At 38.9% G+C, this 16125-nt stretch overlaps 1 protein-coding gene across 1 annotated transcript in view; it reads left to right on the top strand.

Annotated features, from left to right (window-relative positions):
- The window catches only part of Dock4 (dedicator of cytokinesis 4), a 437995-nt gene that overhangs the window by 280755 nt on the left and 141115 nt on the right, over positions 1 to 16125 (top strand). The window contains exon 16 of the mRNA XM_026408408.2: positions 3791 to 3897. Coding sequence (XP_026264193.1) covers positions 3791 to 3897 — 107 coding nt within the window. The remainder of the gene's footprint in view (positions 1 to 3790; positions 3898 to 16125) is intronic.

Below are 16125 nucleotides of genomic sequence, written 5' to 3'. Positions count from 1 at the left end.
AGCCCAGCTGTTCTTCAGTAGGTAAATGGATAAACGGTGGTACATACAGACAATGGAATCTAGGTCCACTTAGAAAGAAATAGATTATCAAGCCGTGAAAAGACATGGAGGAAACTTAAATGCCTATTACAAAGTGAAAGAAACCAATCTGAAAAGGTTACATACCGTATAATTTCAACCACATGACAGTCTGGGAAAGGCAAAGCTATGGAGAGAATATACAGCTCAGTGGTTGCCAAGGGCTAGGGGAGGGAGGGATGAGTAAGCAGAACACAGGGCATTTGGGGGTGGTGAAATTTCTGGATGAAATTATAACAACAGATGCATGTCATTGTACATTTGTACAAGCCCATAGAATGTATGACACCACAAGTGAACCCTAATGTGCACACTGGGCTTTGGGTAATAGAGATGTGTCAATGTCAAGTCATCAGCTGAAGAAGTTGTACCACTCTGACAGGGGATGTTGGTACCACTGAAGGCGATGCAGGAGTCGGGGTAGGGTAGGTACGTGGGACACCTTTATATTTTCCTCTCAGTGTTGCTGTAAACCTGAAACTGCTTTTTAAAAAATAAAGGCTGCCAGGTACAGTAGCACGTGCTATAATCCCAGTGGCTCCAGAGGCTGAGGCTGGAGGCTTCCAAGTTCAAAGCCAGCCTCAACAGTTTAGCAAGCTCCTAATCAACTTAGCAATAACCTGTCTCAAAATAAAAAAAAAAAAATATATATATATATATATATATATACAAAAAAGGGTTTGGGATGTTGCTCAGTGGTTAAGTGCCCCTGCATTCAAACCCTGGTACCCCCCCAAAAAAAAAAAATAAAAAATAAATAAATAAAGGTTATGAAAGAAAGGAAATGGAGAAAAGAAAGAAGAGGGGTTTGGGGTTGTGGCTCAGTGGTAGAGGCTTGCCTAGTATGCATGAGGCACTGGGTTCAATCCTGGCACCACATAAACATAAACAAATAAAATAAAGGTATTGTGTTCATCTACAACTAAAAAAAAAAATTTTATAGAAAAAAAGGGAAGAGGAAAGAGAAAGGGAAAAGAAAATAGATCAGAGACATGGGTTAGGAACTATAATGAGATAGTTGGTCATGGGAGGGTATTTTTTAAGATGAAGTTTTTAATGCCTGTTTATTTGGTGTAAATAATTCAGTCAAAAGGAAGAAAGGTGATACTGAAGACAGAAGGTACAACAGTGCCCTTGGGATAAGGAGAGTAGGGTTCAGTGTTCAAGGAGCAGGAGTGTGGATACTTGACAGTATTACAGGGGAGCACAGAGGCAGTGGGTTAATAGGTTCTGTAGTATATGGGAGCTCTCTCCACATTAGGTGACAGTGAGGAGGGTAGCCAAGGTGTTGGAGGTAAGACAGTTGTCTAGGAAGTGGATTAGGTGAGTGGAGGCTTACCCAGCGAAGGACCCCTTTGTGGTTAGTGTGCATTCATTAAAGTGAAATTAGGTTAGTTTGGCATAGAAGAAACTCAAGGTTGGATTTAACCAGCTTGAGCGTTACCATGGAAATGTGGAGGAATAAGAAAGCCAAGGATATATGGAAGGAGGTAACTGGAATGTTGGACCATTAAAATGGAGACTGAGACAGGAGGGGACTGAGAGCAAGCTTTGTGAATTGAAGGTTCCAGGAGGCAGAACTATTGGAGTATGGTACTAGAAAGAATAAATTGGAAGTTTAGAGGTAGAATGCACAAATTTAGTGTATTTTATTAGTAAAAGGGGGTGATACTATGCAGACTGTATGTAGCATTCCATTAAGTTATTAATCCTGATCTAATGGCTCAGGAAAAATTGTCATGTACATTAAACTTTGTTTAATATCTATTTTATTTTATAATGGAGGGCAAATTTGGGAAAGCGATTGTATTGCTTCTTATTTTTGCTAATTTTATTTATTATGGAATCTTTAGTTACTTTATTTTTCTGAGTTGAATACCATAAACCTTACCAAAACTATAGAAAAAAATAAAATTAGGAAATTGCTTCTAACTAACACAAACCGTACCAAAAAATAAATTAGGAAATTTTTCTAAATAAGTCTTCTCCTCTGAATCATAAAGGTCTTCTCCTCTGCATCCCAAAGGTCTTTGCTCAAATTTTATTTAACTTTGTTTTCCCAGTTTCTCTCTAGAGTTGAAATTAATAATTTTAAGGATTTAAGAACCCTCCCCCCCTCTTTTTTTTTTTCAAAAGGACCCACCTAAAAGAAACCACACTTTCAGGAATGTCTTCATGTTCAGGGCCAGTGCCTCTCTGCATGAGGTCCACTCCCTGAGGTTGAATGCCAGAAGCAGTTGAAAGGGAAGCTGTTGCCAACCCTCTTGTGTAATCTTCAGGATCACCATATCTAACTCTTCTAGTCCAGATCTTATGATCTTTCAGGGCAGAACTTTCCTATTAAAATGTAACACTCTGCTGCTACACTTGTATGGGAAACAATAACCATCCACCCCCAAACAGGTCACAAGCCCTGGAGAGCTCTTCCCTGCACTGGCTAAGTACAAGGAGAGTCAAGTTAAACAAGCAAGGTTCTGTTAACAGTTTCTCCCTTTTTGGAGAAAAAAGCAAGATGGAAGAACTGGAATGGTACTTAAAAGATCTAGAGCAAGTTACCTAACATCTGGGATCTCAATTTCCTTATCTATAAATAGTAGCTAAGGAGCCTCAGAATTTCTAGCCATTGTACTTCTTAATTAGGTATCAGAAAATCTCATTGCCTCATTTCCAACTTCCTGAATAATACTACAATAAGCCCGTATTAAATTATAGCTTGCAATTCATATTGCCTTTCAGTGGATCATCCCTATTCCAAGGAAGTAGTTTTCACCTGCATCACACCATCCTCACATGTATGGATACAGGGAAGAAAGGTCTATCATGGAGCAAGGCAGAGATGGGAAGTTTCCTTTCCATGGGTAGTAAGCAAAATCTTTAATTCCATATTCATTCATTTTTTAATTAAACATTTATTTATTGAGAGCCTACTATGTTCTTGGCACTCTGAGAATATAAAATAAAACAGATAAGAATTCTCCTGTTTTAGTTGGCATTTTTACTGCTGTGAATAAAGGACCCCACCAGCACAATTGTAGAGGAGAAAAGGTTTATTTGGGGGCTCACAGTTTCAGAGGTCTTAGTCCATAGAAGGCTGGCTCCATTCCTTGGGGCTTGAGGTGAGGCAGAACATCATGGTGGAAGAATGTAGCAGAGGGAAGCAGCTCATATCATGATCATAAAGCCAAGAGAGACTCCACTCTCCAGATACAAATATATACCCCGTAGCCACACCCCCAGTGAATCACTTCCTCCAGCCACACCCAGCCTGTCTCTAGTTACCACTCAATTAATCCATCAGGGATTAATCCACCGATTAGGTTAAAGCTATAACTCAATCATTTCTCCTCCAAACCTTGCATTGTCTTACACATAGCTTTTGGGGGACACCACATCTAAACCATAACACCTGCCTTCGGTGGTGCTTAGGGATGATGTGAGAAGAAACAAGCAATCTACAGAATTTAAAGTATGATTTCAGATAGTGAGTCCTATGAAGAAATTTAGACAAGGAATGAAACTTGGATATTTGGGAACAGGAATATGGGGTTAGAGGATGGATACTTTAGGTATATTTCCTACCATAAATGCAGTTCTCTGTGTGTTGAGGGGTAAGAGTGGGGACAGTTACATCTCTTAATGTTCTTACTTCTTAAACACACATGTGTAAACATGCACTTGAATAAGCAAGTGATTCTTTCTTTTTTCTTTCTAGCAAAGGAGAAAGGGGAGAAGAAGTTGTTTGGTTTCTCCTTTGTGCCCCTGATGCAGGAAGATGGCAGGACCCTTCCGGATGGCACCCATGAGCTCATTGTGCACAAGGTACCGTTCATCACTTATTGGTCATGGCTGTGGAAAATGGGGCAGTTATTAACTCACTCTCTTGCCAGTTTAAAAAAGAGAAAAAAATTCACTGAAAAGAATGTTATTGTGTAAGATTGCTGGCAGGGAGAATGCCTTTGAAAGTATTATTTGAAGGTATTTTTCTATATACTATGTCATATTCTAAAACATAGTTTAAAGATCATTTATTTTTATCTTAATTTAGAGATAGGTATTTGAGTAAATCTGAATGCTGATCTTAACGTCTTTTTATTGCTTTGATAAGATTAAGTAAACCTCACAAATAAAATTTTAAATACTTTTTTAAAATTTTAAATACATTTTTTATGTATCTGTATGTTGCCAGAGGTGAATTTAGCATAGTCAGAATTACACTTCTTTTTCTTTTCTTTTTGTCTGCACTTTGCTATCAAGCTGTTGCAATTTTCATCTTAAATCCAGAATTACTGTAAAAATGTTTCAAACAAAGTGGGCTATTGTAGGCCTCCAAAAGAAAATTCAGAAAGTGAGGAACCCAAAGAAATGATAAGAATACTTGCAATAAGGAAATATAAAATAAAAATGTATTTTTAAAATATACAGGCAATTTTCTCATTGACATCCTTCCATTTTTATAACCCTGTGATAGTCTAGGCTCTCATCAGTTCTCACCTGTGCTATCTGGTCCTGCTGATCTGGGTTTTATCTCCCCCTACTCCAGGTTCTATCCGGATATTAAAGGTGACCTATCTAAAATACAGATCCAGCAAAGTCATGCCTCTTAATCTAGGAGTCATGCAAAATCTCATTGCTACAAGAATAAATCCTGGGCTTCTCAGGGTGTGCCAGGCCTCTACCTCCACTGCTTCACCCCTCACTACTTCTTGTCCCTTCATGCTGCAGCTACATTCAGCCCTTTCTAGTTCCTTATATCCTCATACCCTCCCTGCCAGATCTGTCTGCTCTTCCTTTAAGGACTCCTGGAGTCATGCCTCTCTCCCTGATTTTCTCTTGTGCATCCTCAGGTGCTCACCTTACCCACACTCTTCTTCAGGAACTGTTACCAGCTTCCTGGCTGTACTCCCCATGTTTCCGGCTGATCAAGCACCCTCCCTTGACCTCCCTAAGTTTCTGCATGCATCTCTTACCATTTTACTCAGCACATTGCCCCACATTTATCTGATGATCAGTAAGTTTTTGAGCCTCTCTAAAGCAGCAGCTATGCCAGAGGATTCTGCCATGCAGCAGATGTGCAGTGAAGATTTGTTGAATGAATAATATGATCACAAACAAAAATTTACTTTACCTTTAGATAACTGCTAATAAAATAAGTAGTGATGAACAGCACATCTGGTCATTCCTATTATGTGCATGTAAATATGTGTGTCTGTTTCTTTAATAATTCGCTTCCTTGCTATTTGTTCAACATGTTCATTGAGGAAAAATTCCAGCCAGAATATAATCAAGACAGGTACAGAGAATATAACATGACAATCAAATCCATCCATTTCTGGTGCTTACATTCTCTTTATTTCATAAAGTTATCTAAAGAAACTAGCACATGAACAAGAATGACTTTATGACATTTGCCAGTAAATGGAAACCTATTATGCTAAGTGAAATAAGCCAATCCCAAAAGTCAAATGCTTCCTCTAATATGTGGAAGCTAAAGCACAAAAGAGGGGAAGAGTTCAGTAGAGTAGACAGTGGGAAATGGAGTGAAGGGAGGGAGATAGGAAAAGGAAAGACAGTAGAATGAATCAGATATAATTTTCCTATGCACATATATGAAGACATCACAGTGAATCCATTCATGTATATGCACAAGAATGGGGTCCTAACTAGAATAAGATATAATCCATGTTTGTATCATTATATCAAAATGTATTCTACTGTCATATATAAAAAGAACCAATAAATAAACAAATAAATAAATAGAAAAGGAGCTAACAATGTTTAAATATAAATAAAACATATTGTAGAGTAACCAGTAAGGCAAACAGAAGAATGTACTAGATACCTGGAACCATCTATTTATCTCACCTGTAGGCCAGAAACTCCCTTATAAGAGATAGTAGTATGACAGGCAGAGTCTTCATCCACTCTTTTCTGAAAGATGTAAATAGCAAAGCTATCTTAACCTTAAGTCTTGACTCAGAATAGTCAGGACTGAGATAATTAAAACTGGGGTAATAGAAGAGTGCATCGCTTCTGTATCATATATCATGTATGGACAGTCACCTGTGGGTTGGAGCATGCTTCTTTGACACATGCTAGTTTTGCATTCGAGTCCTAATTGATTTCTGTAAATGAGTGTGAAAAATACCCAGACTCTCAGTTACTGCCTAGAGACACCCAGTACGTAAGATGCCAGAGGACAGGTAGCAGAGCTCACTTCTCCATGTGAGCAGTTATGAGTCCAACTGACGTTGACTCCCACAGGCCCAGTCGACTCCTTTATCAGAGGCCTCTCTGGTGTCTTTTCCATGGGGCTAAAACTTTCCTCTAAACAGCTTTGAATGAGCTCAGGCCCTTGCATAAATTTTGACTAAGTACTCAGAATTCTGATCCATAGAGGCGATTTTACTTGAGCTTGAACAATTTACCATGCAGGTATTCCCAGTGATTATCCTCAACCAGAGGGTAAGCTCAGGATGATGATATGTCAATTTGGGGCAGACCTTCATTGTATAGACCCATCCCGAAGCATTAGCTTTACAATCAAACCCCCAAGTTTCAGAGTTTGCTTATGAACAGGGTTATTTAAGTATTGCTTATTCAAAGATTTGTGAAATTCTTGCCAAGTATAACAACTTCTGTTTCCAGCCAGGTTGATGCTGTGGTTTTCTTTCTCATATAACTGAGCCAACAAGTTCAGTTTCAGCTTAAGGCCATTTGTAGTTTGTGATTATAAAACCATATTAGCAGCATAATTCTTATCCTGCCATGGCAGGAAGGCTCCCAGTCTGCTGATAATTGCAACCTTAAATGTATTACTTAAAAAGAAAGTGACATGGAGTAGGGGGTGGGGGGAGTGGATTTCAAATCAACGGCTGGAAAAGTAACTCACTTAATAAGTGATGTTGAGATGACTATGATAGGGACACCTTTCTCCCTTTCATCTTAACCTAAATGATTACATGTTTGCAATGATTTCCAGTGCAAATAAACTGTAAAATCTATAAACATTTAAATGGTGTAGCTCCAGAACAATCAGAAAAATAACTCTTATCAGTCATCATGAGAGATTTAGTCCTTCCAGAGTTCTCTTTGCAGCCCTCAGAACATCAGCAATATTCCCAGTGGTTGATGGGTAGGTCCAAAACTCCCCTCTGGAGTTACTAATTTGCTAATTATAGCATTTAATCTTCATAAGTTTTTTCATCTCACTGCATTTTGTCAGGATTGTTGTCTCCCTCAAGTTTATGGGGATATTTTTGGCTTCCTCTGTCCAGCTACTGCTGGAAAACAAGAAAAGAGACCAAAGTAATGAGGATGGGAAATTGTATTTTCCAAAACTTATGTCTCTTAAGGATAATGATGTGAGGATCTAGGAGGACGACAGGAAGACAGAAGCTGCACACTGGAGTCCTCATTCTGCCTGATTCTGTTGGAGGGTTCTTAGTAACTGAAGTAAATTCTAAAACACCCTCAAGACCATTAAAACTAAATAATTAAAATTAATTACATTACCTGCCTTTAAGAAATTGGGGTTTAATAAATTCATATTGCTGATTATCTGACATCATCTTCGTTAACATGGCCCAACTCAACAAAGCTAGGGTTTTGCTTAGTAGAGAATCTGATTCCTCTAGCAGGATTTATTGTGGCTTTCTAATCCAAGACATCTGAATAGGAAAAGGGTCAGGTGAGAAGTCCCAAATAGGGGATAATACTATTTCCTGTGGGGAGAGGATTAGTTTAATGTGATGATATAGATTATACAAGTCCTTTGCAGGTTAATTTATTTCACCTTTGCTACCTAAAATGTGTCCATAAATCCTTAAGTCCATATATTTGTTCCTACACATTTTTAGTTTCTTATGCCATATTGTATTTCCCAGCTGGTCCAAGTATTCCAACACCACCTCTTTCCACTGGTCATTATCTTTGAGATGAACTTCTCTAATGCATTTGGAAACTGGTGCTCCTTATTTATCCTGAACATCAGTGTATTTGCATTCATAAATAAAATTAGAAGATGAAGGGAGTCTGGAATTTTAGGTAGACTGAAGGATTTGTTACCTCACTTATTCCACATGCTGCTCAAACAATTCTGAGAGATTGTCTTGGAACAATGATCAGTCAATCTTAGATCAGCCAGAAAGCTATGTATTCACCCTAAGCTTGAGGGTAGAATTGATCACTGAACTCTTGTTTCACTATACACAGTGAGATAAATTTTAAAACACCTGCAAATTTTTTTAAGTAAATAACCCAGTAAGTTTATTATAAAAGTGTATCTAACTGAACACAGAAGCTAAGGGGAAAAAATTTGAAAGGCCAAGATACCTTAATAGGTCCTAGCACTTAGGGCTGTAATTATATGAAACGTATCCTGAAAACTCCTTTCATGCTAACTACTACTACTTCTCTCTTCCAAAAATAATCTCCCTTTAATGTAACCTGGCTCATGTCTGCTGAGAGGGCTTCCCAGGTACCTGTTGGGGTGAAAAGCTCGTCTCTGAAGCCTTGTGTCCAGTGCCTGGAGATCAGCTGTCTCCTCACCCCTTTCAGAAATACTGACTGGCTTTTCACTTCTGGTGAAGAACTTGCCTACCCTCTGTAAGGCTCCTTCCATATAGCACTGTGACTTTCTACCTATCCTGCTGGACCTTCATTTGCATTTAACTTCAGTGTGGTTATTCTTTGGTCCCTTCATTCCCACCCAGCAGGATATGCCACATGAGTGCTAAATAAATACTTGGTAATTTATAGGACGATAGATAAATAAGTAGGTAGGTAGGTGGGAGGATGGGGGATGGATAAAATAAATGATCCAGAATCATCCCATATCAAAACTTCTAAACTCACAATATCCTAACCATAACCTTTCAAACTCCCCCTTTTCTACTTCTATTTTCCAGTCTTAGTCTCCTCCAATAGATCGCTCCTGCCTTTACTTACTTTCTTTTCTTATTTGGGGTATTTCTTCTTCCTTAGTTCTGCTGTGCCCACATGGGAAATAAAGACCTGTCCTGTGTCAGTCTTTCAACTTTGCCTTCTCCTTGCCCCCTCCTTTACCCTGCTCCAGGCAAAGTTGGGTATTATTAGAGGAAATTATAGTGGTTATAGGTTAGCATCAGCCTGACCAGTGTAGATCAGGACCACCAACATTCAGGCAGACTAATTACCTCCCTCTCAATCCCCGCAGAACTACTGGCAAGATTTTACAATTTCCCTACCCTACTACTTCCTGTCTACTTAATAGAGAAAACAGAAGCCACCAGACAGGAACTTCCTTAACTTCCTGTGCTCTTCCCCGTGCCACCTGCAAACTTATCTGCATCCTTCCTTTTCTTCCTGCTTCCTGTCTCAAGGGATGAGGCAAGGCTACTTCTCTGCAAGGCCAATTCTTCTACTTTCTGCCCTCAGTATTTTCCTCCCTCCTATATTTTCTAGGATGCTGACCCTCCCAATGGCCTCCCTCTTCCTCCTGCATCCAAAACTATTTCCTCTATTTGGCACTCTTCACTCAGAGCAGAAACATGCTTCAGCATTTTTCTTTAAAGAACATTAAAAAAAAAAAATAACTACCACACTCCTTCTTCCCTTTCCATCATGACATGCAGCCTACATTAGAAACCAGTCTTCTCTCCCTTTCTCTACTTCCTTTGTCCCAGTTAATCACATTCAGTGTTTCCACCATTCAAGTAAAGTTTTTCACCTCCCGGTCATGAATGTCCACCCAGGAGCTAAAGTCACTATACCAAAAGAATTAAAAATGTTTTTTTCCTTTACTTGACTTCCCTGTAGTAGCATGTGACAATGTTGACTATACTTCTTGAAAATCCCACATTCTGTCATCTGTCTGGCATTGCTTTTCTGAGTTCCATCCTTCTTCCTCTTTGAGGATTTCTCTCTTTACACCTAAAATGTTGTTGTCATGGATTAACCTTCCACTGCCTTCTGTCTTGGATCTCCTCATCCACTTCCATGGATTAACTTACTACATTTCTATGCTGATGAGAGCCAAATCTGATTTTCTGGTCCATAACTTTTATCAGCCTACTGAACATCTTTAGTTGGTTTTTTCCAAAGATACCTCAAATTCAGCATGTCCAAAACTGAGCTTTTAATCTCACCTTCATCCACTCCTGCCATGAATAGAAACCTGCAAAATTTTCTTATCTTGTCACGCTCATCCTCCATAACTAAACAGCCAGTTGAATGGTATTGCTTCAATTCAGGGAATTTTAACCAGAGGTGACTATCAGAATTACCTGGGGTTTTCTTATTTAAGAGGTCTTGGATAGTCCCAAGGCTTTTCTATGTTTGAACAATTTTATGTTCTAGCCATACTATACTGCATAAATTTGTCCAGCTATGCCTGTGCATTTTTAACAGTTATTTTTAAGATTCATTTAGGCTTACAGAGGAGTTGCAAATATTCCCATGTAGCTGTCACCCAAGTATCCTTATGTTAACCTCCTATATAAACTGTAACGTATCAATCAAAACTAAATTAATCTTGGGGCTGGGGATGTGGCTCAAGCAGTAGCACATTCTCCTGGCATTGCACGGGGCACTGGGTTCGATCCTCAGCACCACATAAAGGTAAAATAAAGATGCTGTGTCCACCGAAAACTAAAAAATAAATATTAAAAAATTATCTCTCTCTCTCTTTAAAAAAAAACTAAATTAATCTTGCTAAGACACTCTTAACACAAGATTTACTTGGATTTCACAATTTTTCCACTAATGTAATTTATTTTGGGGGTGGGTATCAGGGATTGAACTCAGAGGCACTCAACCACTGAGCCACATTCCAGCTCTATTTTGTATTTTCTTATTTAGAGACAGGGTCTCACTGAGTTGCTTAGCACCTTGCTTTTGCTGAGGTTGGCTTGGCACCTTGCTTTTGCTGAGGTTTGCTCATGATTCTCCTGCCTCAGCCTCCCAAGCTGCTGGGATTATAGGTGTACGCCATTGTACCAGTCACTAATGTCATTTTTGTGTCCCAGGATCTTACATTCCATTTAACTGTCATGTACCCATGACCTCATACATGTAGTTTATTCCCCAGAGCCTTTCCTTGCATTGCTTCTTTCCTCCCTTGTCTTTTCTCCCTTGCCTGTGGGGTGACCCTCTTATTCTCTAGGACTGAAGTCAGGTGGTCCTTCCTAGAAATACTTCTTTCCCTTCCCCAGAAGAGTTACTATCCAGTGGTCTTCAGAGTTCTGAAATCAGTTCTAACAAACAAGCACCAAGGTTAGATAGGTAATAATGCCCTCAAGGACAGGGGCCGTGTCCATTTCCTTGTTACATTAGTAATGCTGACTTGAAGGACTGGCTAATAGTAGGAATTTATTAAATCACATATCTTACAAAATGGCACATATCGTGTTCCGGAACACTATTCATGGACTGACCACTATGGTGTCTCTCATGTGCCTAAGACAGGAGTCCCAAGTAGCCTAGCATATGATGTACCATTCACTGCTATTTGTACTGATTTCTATTATGAAAAATAAAAAAGTATCTGTGAACAAGATATGTAATCCCTTGATTGAAGCTACCTCTGCTACTACAGAGCCTGCATTTTGATACTTCTGTAAGATTCTGAAGGAGCCTGTCCTTCTGGTCAGATCTGATTTCAGAACCATGTATGGTAAAATAGCTGGTTCTCGTCTCCTTCCTCTTCTTTGTAATAAATCAACTGCTAGCCATTTTAAGATGACTGCACAGATTCCAGATTATCAAAGCAAACAGAGAGAACTATCTAGTACTCTGACAGTGACATAGTTTTGTTCACCCAATCCGATAGCAACCTCAGAAGGCCTTGTTTTGCCTGAAAAGAACTTCTTGATTCATTCTTCCCTCAACCAACTACCATCACAGAGCTACCACAACCTAGCAACACTTTAGCTGTGTTTTTTCTCCTGTAAGAGAAACCTGGGTTTGATGGGAAAAAATCCCTTTGCCAAAGCCAAAACAGTCCATATACAGGTGTTCCCCAGAATACAGATGATCCATATTTTACCACTCATCCAGTTTGGGAGTATAACTGGATTTTACCATGATGACAAAATCATCTCTCACTTGTGTGACGTAGAACAATCTCAGAGCTACAGTTTGGTGCAGCCTCCCCAGTACTGATCCTATTTTCAGGGTTGAATATTTTCAAATAAAGAACCAGCAGTGCTAACCACACTTTCAGAGTCATTTCTGTGGCTTTATTGACTCAGTCTTTCACCTAACTGGGAGATTGTTCATTCCCATTTGTTTCCTCCTTCTCCCACCTAGATGAACCATGTCTGGGGCATTCACCACTGACTCTTTTCATTCGCTGGCTTCTGCTAGTAAACTGTGCACTTCCTGTTAGGAGTCTAGGTAACCTTTTTGGCTGAAACCCTTGCTATCACCTGCCCCTGCCCTATAGGCCTCCCTTGTGGAACCCTGTTTCTATTCTTTACTGTTCTCGAACCCTATTTCCTTTCTAGAGTCCTGGCCCTCAAAGGACTGACCTCTTGTTCATTCTTTGTAATCTCATGCACCAGTGTCATGTCTTATCTCCTATCTGCCCCTCTTACCTATTCCATCCAAGTCACATGATTCCTTTTTTTTTTCTCTGAATGGTTTCAGCATGTAGACCAGCCATTTCCCCGAAAGACTCATGGCCTTTTCTCTTTTGAAATCATTTCACTTCTACATTACAACTCAGAGCTCTTTCCCAGGTGTCTCTCACATATATTCCTTTTTTTGGTAAGTGAATGTGTTTTAAACTTTCTTAAAAAAAGTTAAAAAACATACAAAATGTTTCACATTTTATTTACAAATCAATAAATTTTAAATGCATTATATTTGAATTCAAAATGCGTTTAAAACAACCTTAGAAAGAGGCAATATTTTATAGTAGTTGTGAATACAAAACCTGAATCTGACAAGGACTACTCTTGTGACATTAGGTAAAACACATAAGCTCCTCAGGTTTGTAATATCCTGTTTCATAAGGTTGTTATGAGAATAAAAGAGACACAAGTGCTTAGCAGTGCCTGACATACAATGTGTTCTCATAAACTGTAGCTCTCTGAGTTGTTAAGTCTAGTGCTTGTATTATGTGTTAAGCATGGATGCTGTAAACCTCAAAGAAAAATAAGATATGCTATAGAAATTTCTGGGGGCTGGGGATATGGCTCAAGTGGTAGCGCACTCGCCTGGCATGCGTGCGGCCCGGGTTCGATCCTCAACACCACATATAAAACAAAAGATGTTGTGTCCGCTGATAACTAAAAAATAAATATTAAAAAAATTCTCTCTCTCTCTCTCTCTCTCTCTCTCTCTCTCTCTCTTTAAAAAAAAAAAAGAATTTTCTGTATAATGTCTTAAACATTTCAGAAATTGATTAAAACCTGTCCAAAGAGTGGCTATATGTTTTTCTTTATTGAGTTGATAGGTAAAATTCTCTATTTACCCTCCCCCATCTCTCTGCATGGTCATACACACACACACACACACACACACACACACATACACACACACCCCAGTGGTTTTGGTGGAAGGTCTTAAAATTTCTTTTGTGTTGACCATACTTATTATTATGTTTTGTACTTGAGTGAGGGTGATAGAGTTTAGCTGCAAGAAGCTGTCAAGATGTCATGTCCTAGCTCAGATGCTTAGTTCCCCAGGAAGAAGGAGGAGGGAAGTAAAAAGATTAGATGAGGGAGTGGGGAGAATAAGAAATACGTGTAGGGTCAGAATTTCTGTGGACAGATGGAGCATATCAGACTAGGGCAGGCTGCAGTTCCTAGGGAGGTAGCCTGGAAATTGCTGGGCAGCCTATCTGAGTTCAGTTTGTCATTAGACTTTAGTCACCATAAGAAGTGGTGATTAGATCTATGGAAGACAAATCAGGCTGAGGATGGGAAACAAGAGCATGCTTCTAACTCTATAGACCAGATCCAGTTGGGGAATAGAGTAAATTTAGGGTGCTATGACTTGCTATGATGGCCCTGACACCAGGAACAAGAGTAGGTGGTGGGGGGCAGTGATCCAGGATTCCAGAACTTTGCTTTGGTTTGCCCCAAGCACTTTTTCTGAAGAAAGCATTTGAAGTGTTCACCTTCTAATTATCCTTTAAAATATATGTGTGCATTTTATGCAGTTATCTGTCTATGCTAAGTAACCCACAGTAATAAAAGGAAGTATTTGGAGTTGTAACATTAGAAGAGAATTATGGACGTTGTTTATTATGTTTGTATTGATACTCCTGTTATGAGGCAGATCTGCTAGTAAGAATATCTCATAATATTCTAATTTTGTTTCTGTAAATTCTTCCTAAAGACTTATTGAAAATAAGAATTTTTTAAAAATACACTTTGTGAATCATACAAAAGTCTCAAGCACAAGGGTTTCTGTGATTAAACTCCTGCCTGTTGCCAGGAAAATACTTGAAGCAATTTAAATAAATAGAGTTCACATGAGTTTTGAAATTTATACCCCACACGTGCAAGGCCCTGAGTTCGATCCTCAGCATCACATAAAAATAAATAAATAAAATAAAGGTATTATGTCCAACTACAACTGGAAAATAGATATTTAAAAAAAAAAGGAAGGGAAGGGAAGGGGGAAAAAGGAAGGAAGGAAGGAAGGAAGGAAGGAAGGAAGGAAGGAAGGAAGGGAGGGAGGGAGGGAGGGAGGGAGGGAGGGAGGGAGGGAGGGAGGGAGAAATTTATGCCCCAAAGAGACTAAGCTTAAGCAGGTATATGTCTGTTAAAACTTTTTTTTTTTTTTTTTTTTTTGGTGGGTACCAGGGATTGAACTCAGGGGCACTCAACCACTGAGCCATATCCCTAGCCAAATTTTGTATTTTTATTAGAGACAGGGTCCCACTGAGTTGCTTAGCACCTTGCTATTGCTGAGGCTGGCTTTAAACTTGCACTATCTCAGCATATCTCAGCCTCCCCAGCCACTGGTATTACAGGCGTGCACCACAGTACCCGGCTACAACATTTTTTTTTTCTCAAAATTTTAATTTGTCTTTTAAAAAGCAGCATACATATAAACCAAAATTCGATAAAAACACCATACTCTCATTATTAAGATTATGTTAACTGTTAACCCCTTAGTGTGTATCCTTCTAGCTATATAGACTTTTAAATTAAATGATAACAGAGCATATATATTTATTTTAATGTACTTTTTTAAAACAATTAATGGTTTTTTCAGTCACTAAATTCTTATCTCACTTAGAACTTAACTTTCAAATACCCACAAAAATATTTGGGCAATTCAGCATGCTTGTTCAAATTCAGGACCATCTGTTATATCAGGCTGTCTCTGAAGTGTTGATTAATCTAGAACAATCCCTTTGTTGACAACACTGACTTGAAGAGATGGGCCATGCCTATTGCAAAAGGCACCACTCTTGGGGTTTGTCTTGATGCTTTTCTATAGCGTTGTTCAGCATGTCGCTCCATTCCTGTATTTCCTCTGATGCCAGGTTAAACATCTTTGGTGACAATGCATTGTAGATGATGTGTGTCCCTGTGTTGCCTGCCTTGGTGTGATCACAGCCTGATCCCCCACATGCAGTTGTGTTTGTCCTCTTGCTAATAGGAAGTAATCTATGTGTTGGCATCACATGAGCATTCAGGTCCTCATCAACGATTCTCCTGCTGATTTTAGCAGTAAACAGCAGTCCTTAACTGAAGAAATAATTACAGTAGGGATATGATATTATATTTTCTGAATCTGTAATTTCTTTTACATTTGTTAGCCAACATTTTTTGTGAAGAAGAGATTTCCTTTGCATAGTGGGACTATTAGATTATCTGAAATACCTTTTCTTTAATTGCAGGTTTTCAAAGTACAGCTTTAACAGCTGACTCAGCTGAGATGTTGGAAAAATTTAAGCATTCTTTTTAAAAATCCTCTGGTCACTGCAAATATGATTTCTTGAGCATTTCCAGTGTATCAGGGACTGTGTTAAAGGCTTTATGTAATCTAATTCTTCTGACAAGATAATGAGGTTTTAGAGAAAGACAACAGAAACTCTTGAGCAGTTAA

Source organism: Urocitellus parryii, chromosome 3 (assembly GCF_045843805.1).
Source record: "Urocitellus parryii isolate mUroPar1 chromosome 3, mUroPar1.hap1, whole genome shotgun sequence".
Lineage (NCBI taxonomy): Eukaryota > Metazoa > Chordata > Mammalia > Rodentia > Sciuridae > Urocitellus > Urocitellus parryii.
This window is presented reverse-complemented; position numbering and strand designations above follow the sequence as displayed.